At 35.8% G+C, this 20,052-nt stretch overlaps 1 protein-coding gene across 2 annotated transcripts in view; it reads right to left on the bottom strand.

The window, feature by feature from the left end:
* LOC150092985 (mucosa-associated lymphoid tissue lymphoma translocation protein 1-like) overlaps nt 1-20,052 on the bottom strand; it is a 228,003-nt gene that overhangs the window by 138,397 nt on the left and 69,554 nt on the right. For both annotated transcript variants that reach the window (XM_090413823.1, XM_090413824.1), the window contains exon 6: nt 7,717-7,889. In XM_090413823.1, the coding sequence (XP_090269949.1) occupies nt 7,717-7,889 (173 nt within the window). The remainder of the gene's footprint in view (nt 1-7,716; nt 7,890-20,052) is intronic.

The following is a 20,052-nucleotide window of genomic DNA, read 5'->3' as shown; positions in this document are numbered from 1 at the left end:
GAATCCTGCTGTGGGCATGGATGTTTGTGATTGTCTGTGGAAATACTAGTGGTGGTTGGCAGTAGATGGCGTAGTTGCGGTCAGTTGGTGGAAGCAGAGTTATAGAGTACATGCCCTCCCTCAATGAATCTTTGGACTCCCTGGAGGTGACAAATAATAATAATAATGCCATCTGTTCATGTCCCTAATCTTTCTCAGGACTCTAATGTATGTGGTCTCTATTCTTTGGACAAGTGTTTTATTTTAACCCAGCTCTCAGATCTATAAGTTAAAATTGGTTTGAACGCCAATTAGTGGTAGTAAAAGTACTGGAAAAGTTGGTCAAAAAGAATTCAGGAATAGGTGAATAAGAATATGATATTGTATGAGGGGAAGTAATGGCTTCATGAAGGGTCAGTTATGCCCTATTAATCTACGAATTTTTTATAATAGAATGGCAACTGAGTTGGATAAAGAGAATGGCTATACAATGATACTGCTGGATTTTGCAAAGGCATTTGACCAAATATCAAATGGGACTCTGTTATGCAAGTTACAACAAATGGGGATTGACAGGAAACTGGCGATGTGGATAAAAGGATGATTGATGGACATATATTAAAAAGTAGTATATGGAGGAGTAGAAGCCAGAGGGCAGGTGACTAGTGTTGTGCTGAAGGGCTCAGTGCTTGGACCACTGCTGTTTAATTTGTACAGCTTGCAGGATGATTTAAATAGGCTGTCTGTATGGGCAAAACATAATAGGTGTCAGTTAAATGTGGAGAAATGTAAAGTTATGCATTCTGGGATAAACAGATTACAAGCTATGTACCACATTGATGGAATGATACTCCAGGAAATTGATGAAACCAGGGTTTGAGGGTAGTGGCAGACAGAGTTGAAGATTAAGTGGACATATTGTTAAGGTTGTGCATAAGATTGCTTGGCTATTGAAGAATACACAAGTAGAGATAAGGAAGTTGTTATTCCTCTTTATAAGCCCTTGATATGTTTACATCTGGATTATTGTGTTCAGGTCTGGTCTTCTGGGTTTCTTAAGGGTAATAAAGTGGTGGAGAAGATCCAGTGGGAAGTGACCAAAGTGATGAATGGTGTGTGGAATGCTCTGTATGAGGAAGATTGAGGATTTATGGATTGCAAAAGTTGGTTGATAGCAAAAAAAAAAAAAAAAAAAAGGGGGGGGGCATGATAGAAACATTTAAGTTATACTTAAAGATGTTTATAGGACTGATGCAGTGGAAATGTTTCAGCACTTGGCTAGAGGTCATCCTTAGAAGTTGGGTAAGAGCAGTTAGCAAGGGCATGAAGACTGGATTTTTGCTTGGAGAGTAGTGAATGAATGGAATGGGTTGCTGGAGTCAGTTTGAGTGCTTTGTCTGTTAATTGTTTCAAGGAGAGGTAAGTTAAATTGTGTGGATAGTTTGGGTCTCCCAGGATGAGTCTTAGGACTCCATGGAAATGCTTGTGCAATAATGATGATAATAAAAGTAACAGCATAACAGTGTACTAAATATGCTGATGAATGTAGTTCATAATATAATTCAGTACTGGAAGTACCTATTAGAAATACTAATATTAATTAATAATAATATTAATATTATTAATATTAATAATAATATTAAAACTAATATTAATAATAATACTAATTATAAACTGTTAGAAATCTGAAATGTGGAAAGACAGGTAAAGTAGATGATTTGCAACCAAAAATGCAATACTTAAAAAGAGGCCAAGAAAAATTCTTGAAAAGAAAATTGGGAAGGTACAAGCATGGTTTAGGGCCAAATAGGGGTTGTCAGGAGCAGACTTTATTTTAAGAAAAATAAATGATAAATCATTGGAATATAACAGGCATTTCTATTAAGTTTTGCACACCTGGAAAGAGTATTTGAAAAGGTGCTAAAAAAATCTGATGTAAATGGGTCATTTATACAGAGTAAATATATAACTTGAAGACGAGTCAGCTAAAATTAAAAGACAATACAGGATGATGGTTTGATGTAAAATCAGATATAGTACAAGGATGTATGCTATCTTTATTGCTATCATCATCATCTATTTTGATCAGGTTATGAAGGTAACTCAATATCATCAAAATTGGAGATATAAAACTAGCACTGCTTCATGAAGATGATGCTACCTTTCTAATTACATGAACAGCATATCCTTATAACTTTTTAAATAATGTAATAAATTTGGTATATTAGATACCTGATGAATGCCTCTTACCAGTGTGCATAACCCCAACTATGAAACTGGGAGGTGGCAGTGTGATGGTATAGTCCTCTTTTTCCTGATTTGGCCTTGGACTTCTGTTTATGGTGCCATGAACACCGAACTCTGAGAGGTATCTGAACTTTCTGGACAAATGCTTCCTACTTTGTGGCGTTTCTATTAATAATTCTATTAATACTCCATCAAGACAATGCATCATGTCATAAGGCTGCTGCTGTAACTGAGTGGTTTGTGGACATGAGTGTCATTACACTTGACTGGCTTCCATAGAGCCCTGATCTCACCCCTATCTAACATCTGTGGGACGAACCAGAGCATTGGGTGAGGTCAAGGGACCTCCCCACCCCCCACAACAGTCCAGGACCTCATTACATGCCTACAGGAGGAATGGTCCAAAATTTCCATATTATATGCTTGTGGAAAATATGTCCTGTAGGATTGCTGCAGTCATCACAGCAAAACAGCCATGATTATTTGTTCCTCACACTATGGTGCCCGTAAGCAGTATATATATATATATATATATGAGTTAATATAAATATTGTATATTCCTACATGTATTAAAGTTTCAAGCATTTTATACAGGTCTATTGAGTCAAAAGCTTTTTCATAATCTACAAAAGGCTAAAGAAATTAGTGTTATATTCTTTTATTTTTCCATTTCTTGATTTAAGGCTTGTAAATGATCTAAATTTGAAAAGGATGTTCTGAAATCTGCCTGTTCTTTTGGCTGATGAAAATTTAATATATTGTTTATTCTAAAATTTTTGTAAACAGCTTATGAAGGATTAGTAGAAGGGTTATAGGTCTATAATTTCTTATGCCAGTTTTATCAAAAGGATGATTTTTAAAATATTCCTACTTTTAGGGATTCTTCCTGTTCTTAAACACTTGGAATAAAATTCTGCTAGTTTTATATGCAATAGATCGCCATTTTTTAACATTTCTATTAATACTCCATCAAGTCTAAGTGCCTTTTCTTTTTTCATTTTTGTAAATGCATGTTTTACTTCTTCATTTTTTACTGTATATTCATTATAGTTTTCAGTATACTGTTCTGAATTTTTATTGCTGTTCTTATCATTTTTATATTGAAATGTTTTATATCTACTCTCCTTATTCCTGATTATTTTGCAAAATCCCCCCCCCCCCTGCATATCTTAGATAGAGAGATTTGTTTTATTTGTATATAATTCTTGATAAAATTTAGCTATAATCTTTAACATGTCTGTTCTGTTTGTAATCAATATTCCATTTTCATCTTTTACATCTGTCATGTAAAAATTACTTGCATTATCAAGAAGTTTTCTTGTTTTCTTTATACTGTTCTGAATTTTTATTGTTGTTCTTATCATTTTTATATTGAAAAAACCCGGGTTTTTTCCATTTCTATTTTAATTCTCCCACATTGTCTACCCCCCCCCCCCATTGCAGAAAGAAGAAAAGCCACAACACCCAGAAAAAGGTATGTGTAAATTTCTCTTTCTTTATGCTACATATATTTATTGGTAAATATATATCTACAATACCCTAAGAATCCGTGAGTAAAAAGCCAATGACATTTAAACAGGGGCACTCCTAAACAGAAGCAGGCAAAATAGCCGTAAATATTACTATTATTACGGGCAACTCCAGGGAGTCATTAGACTCATCGAGGGAGGCCCCAAATCATATTCATCACAACTATTTGACATTCATACAGTTTCTATCATACCTCGCCTTAAACTCATTCAATGTCACAGCATCCACCACAGACTCAGGGAGCGCATTCCACTCATTCACTACTCTAAAAGTAAAGAACCCAGCTCTAACACCTTTACTAACCACACTTTTGCCCAGTTTCCATAGATGTCCCCTAGTCCTCCCACAACCAGCCCTGTTCTCAAAAATATCTTCTGAATTAATTTTATAGAAACCCTTCAGTAATTTGAATGTCTCAATCATATTTCCCCTCCTCCGCCTATCAACCAATTTTTGCAACCCACAAATCCTCAACCTGTTCTCATACGGTTCATTCCACAGACCTGCTATCATCTTGATCACTCGCCTCTGGATCCTCTCCACCTCCTCCCCATCAAGAAGAAACCTAGGTGACCAAATCTGAGCACAGTAGTCTAGATGGGGTCTTATCAAGGCTCGATACAGAGGAACAATAACCTGCTTGTCAACGTATTCTTCAGCAACCAAGTGATTTGATGAGCTGATTTGGCCACTTTTGCAATGTATCCCCTAAATTTCAATTCCTTATCCACCAACACTCCTAAATCTCATGCCTCATCAATTTCCTGGAGCACGGTTCCACCAATGCAATAAACTGCCGCCAATCTTTTCACCCCAAAATGCATAACCTTACATTTTGCCACATTAAACTGACATCCATTCTCCTTAGCCCAGACCTCCAATCTATCCAAATCATCCTGCAAAATTTTGACGTCATCTGCATTCACTATTGCTCTACCCAACTTCGCATCATCGGCAAACAAATGAACTGTTCCTCTCAGATCCTTTCCTATATCATTTATGAACAAATTAAACAGCAGTGGTCCAAGAACAGATCCTTGTGGCACACCACTAGTCACAGGCCGTCTTGTGGACTCTACTCCTGAGTAAACCACTCTCTGATATCTCTTCGTCAACCACCCTCCTATCCATCTCACCAACCCTATGTCCATTCCTATATGCTGCAATTTACTGATTAGAATTCCATGTGGTATCCTGTCAAAGGCCTTAGCAAGGTCCAGTAGAATCACTGTAAACCCATTACCCTTATCCAGTTCAGCCGTCACTGTGTTATAATACGTGAGCAAGTTACTGAGGCATGACCTACCCTTCACAAAACCATGCTGTCCCCGATACAGTATCCCATTTTCTTCTATCCAATCTTGTATTTTCCTCTTGACTATTTTCTCTAAGACCTTGATAATGATTCCTGTTATGCTGATTGGCCGGTAATTTTCAACAGCAGCCTTGGAACCACCTTTGCGCAGTGGAACTATTTTCCCCTCTTTCCACCCACTTGGGACTGACCCAGTCCTGAGGCTCAAATTAAACAAAATGGTCAAGGGCACTGACAATTCTTTGGCCGCTTCACTTACGACACGAGCTGGTATACCATCCAATCCCACAGATGTATTGACATTGAGGTTCTGTAACAGACTAGTTACCTCTACTTCATTCATCACAATTCCAGTATAAGCTGCTGGTTCTTCCATTCCTGCAAAGTCACCACCTGGATGATATACTCTTGCAAAGTGCTCGCTCAGTAATTCCACAATATCGACTGATTCGGTTACCTCCCTACCCTCAGCATTTTTTAAGATCATTCTACCATGAGCATTTTTCCTTTTACTTGCAACATATTGAAAAAACTGTTTGGGATTCTCTTTAGCCTGCGTGGCCAATTTCCTTTCGTAATTTGCTTTTGCTTTTCTTACCACCCTTGTTACCATCCTGGCCTGAGCTTTATACTGTTCCTGCGCCTGATGGTCACCCTTCTCCTTAAATTCCCTCCACAATTGTTTCTTTTTTTGCAGCTCAAGCTTAATAGTGTTATTCATCCATTTAACCCCTACTTGATTTATTATTCGGACTCTTGGTATACAGTCAACCATTGCCTCCTGCAAACAGTTCTTAACCACCTCCCATGCACTATCAACATCCAGCCCTTGCAGTTTTACATGCCATGGCATTGAGCCAAGCACACACCTAAGCTTGTCATACTTACCAGCCCGGTAATTCCACATGCACCCTGTCTTAATTGTAAATTCGACTCCTTTAGCCACCTCCCAAGTCATGACCTTATGGTCACTCTCACCATAAGGTCATCATAAGGTGGCAACATGGTCATGTTCGTTACAGCCACATTCTCGGTTGCAATTACTAGGTCCAGCACTCTCTGCACCCTAGTATTTTCCAATACATGTTGCCATAGATAGTTGTCCCTTAATAACTGCATAAAATCCAATTCCTTCCTCCCATGTGCCCTCTCCTCTTTCCAGTCAATGTTACCATAATTGAAATCACCCATAATAATTACCCTCCTTCCACTCATTTCTTCTATTTGCTTATGCATACTATCCCCACCATCCACTCCATCACCCGGTCTATAGCAGCACCCAATTGTATATTTTGTTCTGCCGGATTCTATCTCACACCAAACAGCCTCAAATGTGCTTTTTTTCCCCATCATGCAGTTCAACTTCTATACTCCTTGGCTGAAGATCATCAGTTATCATCAATAACACTCCTCCCCCCTTTTTATTCACCCTGTCACTCCTGAACACGCTATACCCGTCACATTCAATCCCACTAGCTTTATCATCTTCTGTCAGCCATGTTTCACTAATACCGACAACCTGTGGCCTGGAAGTGCCAACCATGGCCAAAAACTCTTCCTTCTTGTTCCTAATACTCCTGGCATTAGTGTACATGAATCGCAGAAGCCCATTTGTCCCATCCCTACTTTGATGCCTTATACTAACTATCCCATTCTGATTTGTTGTCCGTCGTACTCGCTCGGGCATAATATACTCATTCATACACTTAACTGCCCCCCTAAAGGCTGCATATCTACTCCCCCCCCCTCTTAATAAATCTAGTTTCCCTGAGTCTGTACATCCACTTCCACATCATTCATCAACACTCTTTTAAGTCTCCGTACACCATATAATAATAATTGCAATATTAATTATTCATTTAGCTGTATTTAAAAAACCTTTAGTGATGTGTGGTTAGAATAAGACTTTCCCTTTTCTTAGATAGAGGCAGTCATTCTGATTTAAGTTTGGACAGTGAAGTAAGGCCTCAGCACTTTTTTAAACAAATGTTCAAATTTATAGCAACACCGATGAAGTGTGTTTCCAACCATAGAATATTGTGGTCTACATCTATTCCATGCTGTACCAAGCCAGATTTCCTGTTGCTAATATAAGATCGGTGTTCCTGTATAATTTTTTTCTACTGAGTGTCCACTCTGACTTAGCAGAATATGGAATAGATACAGACACAATATCCTATGGTCTGAAACAGATTTACTTCATCTATGTTGCTATAAATTTGAGCATTTGTTTAAAGAAAGCACTGAGGCCTTACTTTACCATCCGAATTTAAACTGGTATGACTACCTCTCTCTCTCTCTATCTAAGATATGCAGGGGGGGGAAACGTTAGTCACTTTATATCGTGACTGATAAAATTTGTTGCCAATGGCTACAGCAGATGGACAACAACCTAAAACTTGTTTCAGTGTTGATGGTAATTTTTTTTAATAAAATGACGAGATTTTAATATGTCTATTTGTTTGAACATTAACAGTATCATTACTGTCAACACCAGACTTGATGCATGTTCAACTCACAATGGAAATAAAATATAGTTCATGATTCACATACATAAGAATCTTTCAAGATTATAACTATAACAGTACTGTCAGCATGCATACACAACATAGTACTTAATAAGATTTAGTCATAAAATAACTTACCTCTGATATGCAGTTTTCTGCAAAACAATATTCTGAGGACAATAACTCTGCACGCTGTTGCACTGAATTCTGATTAAATACTTCATTAGATACTTTTAAAAATTGGCTATCAGAATCATGAACTTTATTAGTCTTCTCTTGAGATAATTCAGGATAAACTGAAGAGTTAAAAGCTGGAATTAAAGAATATTAATTAACATTAACAACCTTCTGATAAATATTATTTGATTAAATAGGTCTTAAGTGCTTTAGACAGCATGTAGAATGCTAGCCTGGTTGGCCAAGTGGATAGCATACCCACTCATCAACCAACAGGCTGTGGCTTCAAATCCACCATGGATGTGGATGCTTATACGAGGGTGGTCTGAAAAGTTCTCGGCCTAACAATGAAAAAGCGAAATTATAATTTCAAAATTATTTTTATTTTTCAACATAATCTCCCTTAAGACTAATATGTTTATTCCAGCAATGCTCCAGTGCCATTATCCTGTTAACTGTAGTGGTTCTCAGTAAGATCTTCAAAATATCCCTCAACAGCTGCAATCACCTTCTTGATTCAAAGAAAAACGCTGACCAGCGAGAAAGAGTTGTAGTTTTGGGAAGAGATAGAAGTCAGAGGAAGCCAAATTTGGGGAATAGGGTGGATGTTCCAACAATTCATAGTGCAGACCCCTTAATTTTCCCATTGCCAAAACACATTTGTGGGCAGGTGCATTGTCCTGAAGAAAGATGATTTTTTTTCCTTCTGCAAAGTGGATCTTTTCTCACAAATTTTTTTGTCTAGTCTGGTTAAAAGATCGGAATAATATTCCCCGGTTATTGTTTTTCCCTTTTCATGATAATTAATAAAAAAAATACCTTTAGCATCCCAAAACACTGATGCCATGATTTTTCCTGCTGATGAAACAGAGTTTGTCTTCTTTGGCACTGAACAACCGGCTTCTGTCCACTGTTTTGACTGCTGTTTGGATTCTGGTGTGCAATGGTGAATTCAAGTTCTCATTCATAGTAATAAATCGATGCACAAAATCAGTTTTATTCTTGTTAAAATGCTCCAAGCACTGTTCAGAGATTTTCACGTGAGTGCGTTTTTCATCTGATGTGAGCAAGCACGACACCCATCTCGCAAAAAGCTTTTTCATTTGCAATTCTTCATGCAAAATATATCCTACATGTTCTTTTGAAATGCCTATAGTCTCAGCAATTTCAAGCACTTTGACTCGCAAGTCATCCAACACCAGAAATCATTGATCCATGATCAATGATTTCTGGTGTTGTTACACTTTTTGGACATTCTTCACATGGATCATCTTCAAGGCTGATATGGCCAAGTTTAAACTCGGCAGCCCATTTCTTAATTGTCGAAAATGAAGGAGAAGAGTGCCCATAAACTTTTATGAACTTCGAATAAATTTCTTTTGCCATTAAACCTTCTTTTACAAAGAATTTTATAACTGCATGATACTCAATTTTATCCATTTCAAGGGATACAGACAAGACAACACTTTTGCTTCAGACAGCTGTATAAAACCAACTACTTGATAGAATGACTTGCAATATTACATGGATGCTTATGACAGATGTACCAACTTAGAAAAAAAAAAATCATGCCGATAGTGTTGTCACCTATGGTCGAGGCCGAGAACTTTCCAGATCACCCTTGTAAATGTCTTTAGGTGATAGATAAATCTCATTGCACTAGCATGGGGGAGGGGGGGGTTCATCCTACTAACTAGAGGCCTGAAGTAGCTTGGAAACACTCCCTGTCTGGTATCTAAGGTAGGGATTTCTGGATTATGTAACCACTAAGCACACTCACAAAAACATAATTATATCGTACAATAGATTTATAACCCTTTGTGGATGGAAGTTACATAAATATAATATATATAAAGATGCAATGACACTTGATGGTGCATATTTTGAATTTTATTGATGAGTAGGGCATTTACTTAACTTCTCCAAAGTGGGTAAGATTTCACCACTCAGAGAAAAGATAAAAAACTATGCACCATCGAGTGTCATTACATCTTTAAATTGTCATATTTTTATCTTTATAGATTTCACCACACTGAGAAAAGATAGTGACCTAGTGTCCCAGAAGCACATGCTTTCACACCTCATCAGGAAACATACAAAGAGAAACCTCTGAAGAAATAATTTCTTATTATTACAATATTTGCAACAAAAAATTTAGTATTCAATTTATCTCCATATTATAAGATTTCGATGTCTCAATGTTGCTTGATACTGAGATGACCTTGAATGGATTAGGCTTCAAGTAATCTGACCTGCTCTCGAGGGCTTAGTTTAGTGAGTATGGGAGTGGTGAAGCCAAGATACTTGATGCTGGACTATGCCTTATTTCATGTAATATATATCTATTTTATTATTCTGTAGACTGATCCCTACTCTCACCCCCCCCCAATCTTTCCTATTTCACTTTTCTTCATCTCTTGCAGTTTGTTTAGCCTTATACTTAGTAGGCTACACAGAAGAAAGCAATGCCATATGTATATATTTTGCCAAGAAAATCTTATGAACAGAGGTTTAAGTTATTGTAATATAGTGCTGGAAGATGGGACACCTAGGTCAGAAAGTACTGAAATGGCTACTGGGGAAGAGCAGAGAGGAACTTCCAATGAAGTTAACAAGAATGATGAAGCTGGATCAAAGCCTTCTGGAAGTTCAACTTGTGATAGAGTTAATCTCAGAAGAAGATACCTCCGCTTTACTGATTTACATAAAATAGGAACAAAGAATGTAACAAGCAAAACTGGAACTAGTGAAGAAAGAAATTAGAACTTGAATTAAGATGTTCAGTGAACTGAGATGGACAGGAATGGGTCACTTTGATACCGATGATTTCATGATGTATGAAAACTTTCAAAGAAATGGAGTAGCATTCATAATAAGAAGAGAATACAGAAAATACATTTTGGGTTACAACCTAGTATCAGATAGAATAATTCTAATCAGAATAAAGGCATACCCAGTGAATGTTACACTCATACAGGTGCATGCACCCAGTACAGGTTCAAGTGAGGATGAGGTTGAAGAATTTTATAGCAGCTTACAACAAGTAGTATGCAGTACTGATAAAACAGACTTTCTTTGATATTAGGTGATTGGAATGCAAAAGATGCTGCAAAAGAAGAACGAGGCATCACTGGAAAATTTCGTTTAGGACTGAGGAACGAAGCAGGAGAAAGGATGTTGGAGTTTTGTGTTGAGAACAGTTGCTTCCAACAACATAGGAGAAGATTGTACACATGGACCTCACCTAATGGAGAATACAGGAAATCAAATAGATTATGTTGTTGCCAGCAGTAAGTGGAGAAATGCTATCCAAGCTGCTAAACACTACCTGGTGCAGACTGTGGAACAGATCATGAATTATTAATAGCTGAAGTTAAATTGAAATTAAGGGCTAAGAAGAAGAAACAAAAGTACAGTGTCAGATTTGATTTAGATCACAAATGAAGCATTTAAAGTAGAAGTTGGAAAGAAATTAATAAGTTTGAAGAAGACAGAAAGAGAATTAGAAGAACCCCTAGAGAGCACATCCCCTGGGTGGCAGATAGGGGAGCCCACCATATGTGTGTGTGCGTGCGCATGTGTATGGTGGGATGGTCTGAATATACTGAATAAGGACTCATAGACCAACAGGGCCATAAGGTGCAATCATCTTGATTGTAAGGGAAGTGGCACTCCCATGGACCCCTAGCTGGATCTATCCTCTTCTTCTACTTTAGGAAGATCCACTCACTTTAATCTTTCCTATAAGGCCTTATCAGTCAACTCTTCTTATTTTATGACCCTTATGCTATTAGAGTACTCGAGGGCCATGGGGTCTTTTCATTTCTGGCCTTACGACTATGCTCTCTCTCTATATATATATATAAACCTTACTATAATTGTACTATAATCTACTCTTTCCCCCCCTTCAATATACCCTATTCCTCCTATGTGTTTAAATTTGGAAGAAGGCTAGTTCAGAAGCCTCAAGGTAGAAGCACTACCACTGAACTATTCCATCGTCAGGCTGGTCCCCTGACATGGAGAACAAAATTCTACTTGTAAGCTTACAGAAAAAGATAATCGGATTGAATCTATGCAAAACGATCCTGGAATGGAAAAGGTTAAACAAAAATGGAAATGACAAAATATAATGCACATAGCAAACTGGAATGTAAGAGGAATAGCATATAAAGAAATAGAATAAGACCAACTATTAAATGAAAGAAATTTTAAAATAACAGTAATCACTGAAACAAAAAAGAAATTAAAAGGAACTATGAGAACCGAAAATTTTAATGTGATATACAGTGGAGTTGACAGAGACAAAAGAGCACAAGCAGGAGACATGATTTGGATTCATAACTCCCTTTCAAAACGGTTAAAACATTATAAATTATGGAATGAAAGAATAATAGAAGCTAGAATAAAAATAGATAGAGGCTATTTAACAATAATTGGTTTATATGCCACAGAAGAGGGAAGAGAACAGGATAATATTGATTTTTATAATAAGCTATAAAACATATATAATAAAATAAATAAAAATGATTATGTAATTTTAGCAGTAGACTTAAATGCAAGAATTGGAAACATGAAAATTAAAAATAATATAGGAATACACGGAGAACATACTTTAAACAGGAATGATAAAAAATTGATTGAGTTTGTAGTTTATAATAACCTAAAATAATGAATTCCTTCTATAAACATAAAGACATACATAAATATACTTGGGCAGCAAGAGGATGGAAATCAATATTAGATTATTTTATATTAAATGAAAAGACATCAAATTTTTCACTAGATGTTAGAGTTCACATAGGATATAAAATAAGCAGTGACCACTTCCTTGTTAAAATAAAATTAAGATTACTACCTAAATGGCTACAAGTAACAAGAACAGAAAGAAAAATTGAAACATTTGTTTATAAAACTAGACTATTGAATGACACAAATGTACAACGGCTATATGAACAAAGAATTAACCAATATCTAGATAAAATAAAACAAAATGAAGAAACAGAAATAGCATGGCTTAATATAAAAATGATACTAAATGCAGCAGCAAATGAAAGCTTAAGAAAGACCAACAAATTCAATAAAAGGGAAAAAAACTGAAGATCTGGGATGATACAATCAAAGAAATAATCAAAAAGAAAAAAGAAGCCTATCACAAATGGTTAAGTTAAAAGATTAGAAATTAAAAGATGAAATAGAATATAAAAGAATAAGAGCCATAGCTAAAAGAGAAGTCAGAAAAAGACAGAGAATCATGGAACAAATTTGTTTCTAATTTAGATCATGATTTATATAAAATAAGACCCAATGCATATAAGATTTTGAAACACTTAAATGCAGATACCAAAGAAAACAAAATTAAACACCGAATTGAAATTAGAAGAATTTTTAAATTACTACACAGAATTGTGGACAGACAAATATTTTAAAAAAGACAAATGGCAAACAATTAACGAAAATGAAAAGGAAATAACTTAGAAATCAGCCTGAAAGAAACAAGAAACAGAAAATCACCTGGAGAAGATAAGCTAGGTTCAGAACTATATAAATACGCAGGAACAAGACTCAAAGGAAGACTCATATTATTTTTAAATAAAATTTATTCAACTGGTATCCCCCCAACAGAATGGAAAAAAGCAATTGTGATTCCTATCTTTAAAAAAGGTAATAGAGATGACCCTATAAACTATAGAAGTATCAATATACTAAATTCCTGTTACAAAACATATAGCAGAATCTTAAATAGCAAACTAATGAAATATTCCGAAAACTTTATTTTAGAAGTACAGAATGGATTTAGAAAAGGACGATCATGTATAGACCCAGCCTTTGGCCTAAAATTAATAATAGAGAAAAGAAGAGAATACAATTTAGAAACACATATTGCATTTATTGACTTTGAAAAAGCATTTGACAAAGTTAAAAGAAGCATTTTATTTAACATATTAAAAGAAAGACAAATACCAAATAATATCCTAAAAGCTATCACAAGTATATATGAAAATAATCAAATACAAATAAGATTAAATCATGAGCTATCATATACAAGAGAGATAAACTAAGGGGTCCGACAGGGACTCCTTGGTTTATCTCCCCTCTCAACAACTCTTTTTAATATTTACTTAAATGAAATAATAATAAAATGGAATAAAAATTTACATCAAGGTATTAAACTTTGGCCAGGAGACAGATCTGGAGCTGGAAGGAAATGTCATCAGGAAGGTGAGAGACTTTAGATACTTAGGTTCAACAGTGGAAGAAGATGGAGGAGCTGAGAAGGAAGTGGGATGCAGGATACAAGCGGGTTGGAGGAACTGGAGGGAGATGGCTGGAGTGTTATGCGATAAGAAGATGCCGATCAACCTGAAAGGCAAAATTTATAGGACAGTAGTGAGGCCAGCTATGACATATGCTATAGAAACTGTGGCCCTGAGGAAAAATAACATCAGCAGGATGGAAGTAGCAGAGATGAGAATGCTTAGGTGGATGTGCGGTGTGACCAGAAAGGATCATCTGAGAAATGACTATGTCAGGGGAACAGTGAAAGTTACGAACTTAGGAGCGAAAATACAGGAGGCAAGGTTGAGATGGTTTGGTCATGTGATGAGGAGGGAGGACGAATATGTGGGAAGAAGGGGCATGCAGATGGATGTGCAAGGAAGGCGGAAGCGTGGGCGGCCAAAGAAGAGATGGAGGGAGCTGGTAGAAGAGGACTTGAAGATGAAGAACTTGGATGTGGTGACAGCCCAAGACAGGAAGGTGTGGAGGAGACTCATAACAAACAGTGACCCCACTTAAGTGGGAGAAGCTGTAGAAGAAGAAGAAGAAGAAAAATTTACATCAAGGTATTAAACTTTCTCCTACAGTGAACTTAAACACTCTCCTTTTTGCCGACGAACAAATAATAATTACATATTCTGAAGATAACTTACAGAAAGCTATTTTAGATCTAAATGAGATAGTCAAAGATTATGGCATGATAATATCAACAGAAAAATCAAAAACTATAGCCTTTCAAGGACAAGATTCAGCAAGAACTAAAATAGTAATAGATAACAAGATATTAGAACAGGTGAATTCATTAAATGAATTCACAATTTTAGGACACAATTTAATTCATTAAATGAATTCACAATTTTAGGACACAATTTAATTCATTAAATGAATTCACAATTCTAGGATGTATGATCACATGTGAAAATGAAAAAGATATAAACGTAAAAATTGCAAAATATCTAAAAATAACAGGTGTAATTAACTCTATATTTAAACCAAACCTAGTTCAAAAACAAACCAGACTAAAAGTATACAATACATTAGCTCTACCAGTCTTAATGTATGGAAGCGAAATCTGGACAATAAAACAAAGAGACAAACAAAGATTAATAACAGCAGAAATGAAGTTTATGAGAAAAACTGCAAAGTATACCCTATTTGATCACAAAAGAAACGAAGAAATTATGAAAGAATTAAACCAAGAACCAGTAATAGAAAAAATTAAAAAATATAAACATAAATGGATGGAACACGTTCAAAGAATGAAAACAGAAAGATTACCAAAACAAGCCTTAAAGTACAAGCCAATAGGAAAAAGAAAACCAGGATGTCCTCTTAAACCAGGCATGGACAACCTTTCCTAGTTCCGAGGCCAAATTATCATTCTCTCCAAGTCAAAGGCCGGACCAAATTATTAAATAAAATAAATTAATATTAAATGAATTAAAACAAGTTGCTACTTCATATTTCATTTATTTATAATATAATGCTTTGGTATAAAGCTCTACATAAATTTTATAATATAATGAACGACATAACAATTTAATGTGAAGATTGGCCCTGTACTACAACTATAAGACTATCAATATTGACGTTAATATTACTTAAGGATAATCGATAGAATTTTCGAGGTTTTCGTCCATTATTCTCGTCCAAATTTTTGATTTATTGTATTTCATCCTCGGAAAAAACTGTTCACACATATATGTGCTGTCGAAAAGACAAATGATTTTTCTTGAAAAGGCAAGTAAATTTGTATATTTTTCTTCCACCAAATAAAATTTATAAAAATCCGTCAAAGCAATGTTGTTAAATTGTGATTTTAGCACTAAATCCGCCTCAAGCTCAATAAGTTCCATCTGTAAGTTTTCTGGCACATTATTTACATCAGCAAAAATCGGATGAGCAATATAGCGAATGTGGAGTCTTTGTTTTTGAGGTCAGCAAACTTTGTATCAAATTGCTCTATTAGTGCCTTCAGTTGATCTCCATAACAATTATAAGGGATATTTTTATGAGTTGCTAGAGTAGGAAAATGATAATTTTTAGCTCTTATCTAACTTTCCAACAATCTTAGTTTATTACAAAAAGCTTTGACATGTCCATGCAGTTCATGAACCAATTGTCCTTGTTTTTGCAATTTAAGATTCAGTTCGTTTAGGTATTCTGTGACATCTACAAGGAATGCTAAATCACGCACCTACTCATCATCTTTTACTTGGTTAATTGTGTTTGCTTTTATGTCCAAAAAATCTGCAATGTCTTGTCTCAGATCATAAAATCGTTTTGACATTTTACCTTTACTCAACCACCTCACTTCACAATAATAAGACACATCTTCATAATCCGAAAATAGGTCTGCCAAATACTCAAATTGGCGGCGATTAAGTGTACGTGACTTAATAAAGTTAATACTGACTACCACAACTTCCATAACATTTGTGAATTTAACCACCTTACCGGCCATTAAAGATCAAATACGCACCCTCAAAAGCTTCGTATCCATCATAAATTTCAATGTAATATCAATGGTAGTACAATTTTAATATGCACTTCGCATCCATGATAATGTGGATGTATATATACGTCCTGGCCGGTAGCATGGTTAATCGATTTTGCACACAGATTTTGTTGCTGGATAATGCAGTGAAAATTTGTTAAATTTTCCAGATGGATCTGTAGTTCTTTTGCTCTTTTATGAACTAATCCAATAAATCCCTTCTATGCACCAACCACTGCAGGGGCTTCATCAGTGCATATGCCAGATAGTGATCTCCATTTAAGCCCAAATCTCTCGAAGACTGCGTTGACTGTTTCAAATATATCTTCACCTGTAGTTGTTCCTTTTAACGGCTGAAGCGCCAATAATTCTTCCGTGATGTTGAAATCTGCATCAACTCCTCGAATAAATATTGCTAGTTGTGCTGTATCGTAGGCATCAGTGCTGTCATCCAAAGCAATTGAAAATGCTTCCAATCTAGCAATCTTCTCTTTTAAACTTTTTTTGATATCATCAGCCATAATTTCTATCCGTCGGCCAACAGTACGTCTCGACAAACGAATATTCTCGAAGTCTTTTTTCTTTTCAGGACATATTATACTTGCAACATCCAGCAGACATTCTTTGATAAATTCTCCTTCACCAAATGACTTAGAATGCTTAGCGATTTTTTCGCTTACCACAAAGCTGGCTTTGACAATGCTGTGGTGCTGCATTCTTTGCTTGTTGAACATTTGCTGCTGGGTATCCAAGTTCTTCTTCAACTTCTGTATTTCATCTTTTCATAGTTGTCCATCAATTTTTGTGTGATCCGCATGTCTCGAAGTAAAGTGTCTCTTCAAGTTGTATTCTTTGTTGACGGATACGGATTCGTTGCACAACAAACATACAGGCAAACCTTTATTCAGAATAAAACAATAATCCTCTGTCCAGTTGTCTTGAAATTAATGATTCTCTGCATCTACTTTTCTTTTTTTTTTGCAATAACCCCTGACATTGTCCCAGATTTATAAGCAATATTCAGAACTGTCAAACAAACTGCTTCTACACCGCAGGCACTGAACAGAACACAACATCAACGCAGGCACCGAACAGAACATAACATCAATGCATGCACTGAACAAAGCACAACATCAATGCAAGTACTGAACTGACACGTTGTAACATGTTCACACAGCAGCTAATCAAAGTGAGAAAGAGACCTTGGTTGGAGAAAACATAGTGTGTTTTGCGCAAGTCATATGACATCAGCTTAATGTGAGTTAGTAGAACACACCATGTTTTCTCCCACCATAAATCAGACAAACTTCACTGAAATGGATTAGGGCTGGATCCGGCCTGCGGACTGCCCATATGTGTCTTAAATGATGACTTCTAAGGCTGGAACAGGCCATGCTAGGCCTAAATCTTTGATATGCATGATGATGATGATGATGAGGAAGAGAATTTAGAAGAACTGTGGGAAGAAAGAAAATGTACAGTCACAGAATCATCAAAGAATACACTTAATAAAACAACAAGAAAGAAAGATTGTAAATAGTTGTCAGAAGAAGCTATTTGAATAGCTTCTTCTGACAGAGGAAAGAAAAATGAAACTTCAGAAAAACAAAGAAAGGATTAGACAACTGAGTGCAGATTTCCAAAGGCAGGCTAGGAAAGATAAGGAAAATCAAAAGGAGCAAGGAAATTGAAACAATATTATGGGTAGAACAAGAGATCTGTTTAGAAAAATAAATGATGTTACAGGGAAGTTTATTCCTAGATTAAGAGTTGTAAAATGTAATTCAGGTAAATGTCTGATGGAAGAAGAAGAAGTGATAAAAAGATGGAAAGAGTATGTAGAGGATTTGTACAAGAAAGATAATAGTATTGAAGGAAAATATGAAAGGAGAGAATTTGTTGAGGAACCCATAATAATGAAAAGTGAAGTGATATCAGCAATGGAACAAATGCCAAAAGGAAAAGCTCCAGGGGCTGATGGTGTGTCAGTGGAATTATTGAGAGCAGCTGGGGATGAAATAGTGAATACAAGTATAGTGACAAAATATACTGGCCTGGAGATTTGAAAACATCAATATTCATCCAAATTTAAAAAAAAAAAAAAACAGAGATTGTGAGAATTACATTACAGAACCATTGCTTTAATTTCACATGCAAGTAAAGGTATGCTGTAAGTGATCCAACAAAGGCTGGGGTCATATGGAAATAGAGAAACGGCACAAGAACAGGCAGGCTTTAGGAGAGGTAGATGAACTAGAGATCAGATAGCAAAAATGAGATGGATAATGAAAAAACAAGAGAATTTCAGAAGGAAGTATTCATCTGTTTTATTGATTATAAGAAAGCTTTTGATTGTGTGGATCACAACAGACTGTGGATTGTAATGAGATTAGTGGGAATACCTGAACATCTAATTCTTAAAACATCCAATGTATGATAACCAAGAAGCTTTAAAAATAGTCTTTGAAGAAACAGACAGAGTTCAAATGGAAAAAGGGGTACAGCAGGGTTGTATACTGTCACCCTACCTTTTTAATATTTATAGCGAATATTATGAGAATGGCTGATTTAGACAAAGATCCTGCCAGAATTAAGATTGGTGGCAGGAAAATAAATAATTTAAGATATGAAGACGATACAACCTTCATAGCAGAAACTAAGGAAGATCTGGAGTGGTTGATTGTATTGGTTAAGATGGGAAGTAACAAAGCTGGGCTTAATTTAAACATCAGCAAAACAAAGGTGATGGCTTCTGGCAATTTAGTTGAATTTATAATAGAGGGAGATGAAATAGAAATCGTTGAAAGTTATGTATCCAGCATCAGAAATGATGGTAAATGTGAAGATGAAATTAAAAGGATAGCCATGGGAAAAAAAGCGATGTTAAACCTGGGCAAAAATTCTTAAAAATAGAGGCGTGAGTAAGGCCATGAAAGTTAGAATTGTGAAAGCAATAGTATTTCCAGTAGTGATGTATAAATGTGAAAGCTGGATTATTAAGAAGAAAGATAGAAAGCAAATTGATTCATTTGAATTATGGGTGTGGAGGAGACTATTAAGAATCTCATGGAGACTGCAAGAATGACCAATAAGAAGGTTTTAGAGAATATAAAGACAGAATGCTCCTTGGAGGCAATGATCGCTAAACAGAAATTGATCTAATATGGACATATTATGCAAGCTGATGAATCATTGGAAAAGGCAGTGTTATGCTGGAGAAAATTGAGGGAATGAGAAGAAGAGGAAGACCACAAGCGAGTTGAATAGACAACATAAAACAACTTACCAACTTGAACTTACAATTGTTGAAAGAAATTCTCGTGGAAAGGCTTAGAGCATTGTTTACTAAATAATTTAAGGAAATTACAACGTAAACTAGGATATACATTAAAATAAATTTTAATATACTTCAATATTTCGGCAACGTCACGTTGCTATTTTCAAGGAACTTAATAACAAGACACGTGCACGCAGGCACAACAGTGAGTGAGGAAGAAGCAGGAAGCTATTATTTCGCCTAA

The sequence above is a fragment of the Typopeltis vanoorti genome, chromosome 24 (assembly GCF_054136105.1).
Source record: "Typopeltis vanoorti isolate ZY-2024b chromosome 24, IOZ_Tvanoo_1.0, whole genome shotgun sequence".
In the NCBI taxonomy this organism is placed as follows: Eukaryota; Metazoa; Arthropoda; class Arachnida; order Uropygi; family Thelyphonidae; genus Typopeltis; species Typopeltis vanoorti.
This window is presented reverse-complemented; position numbering and strand designations above follow the sequence as displayed.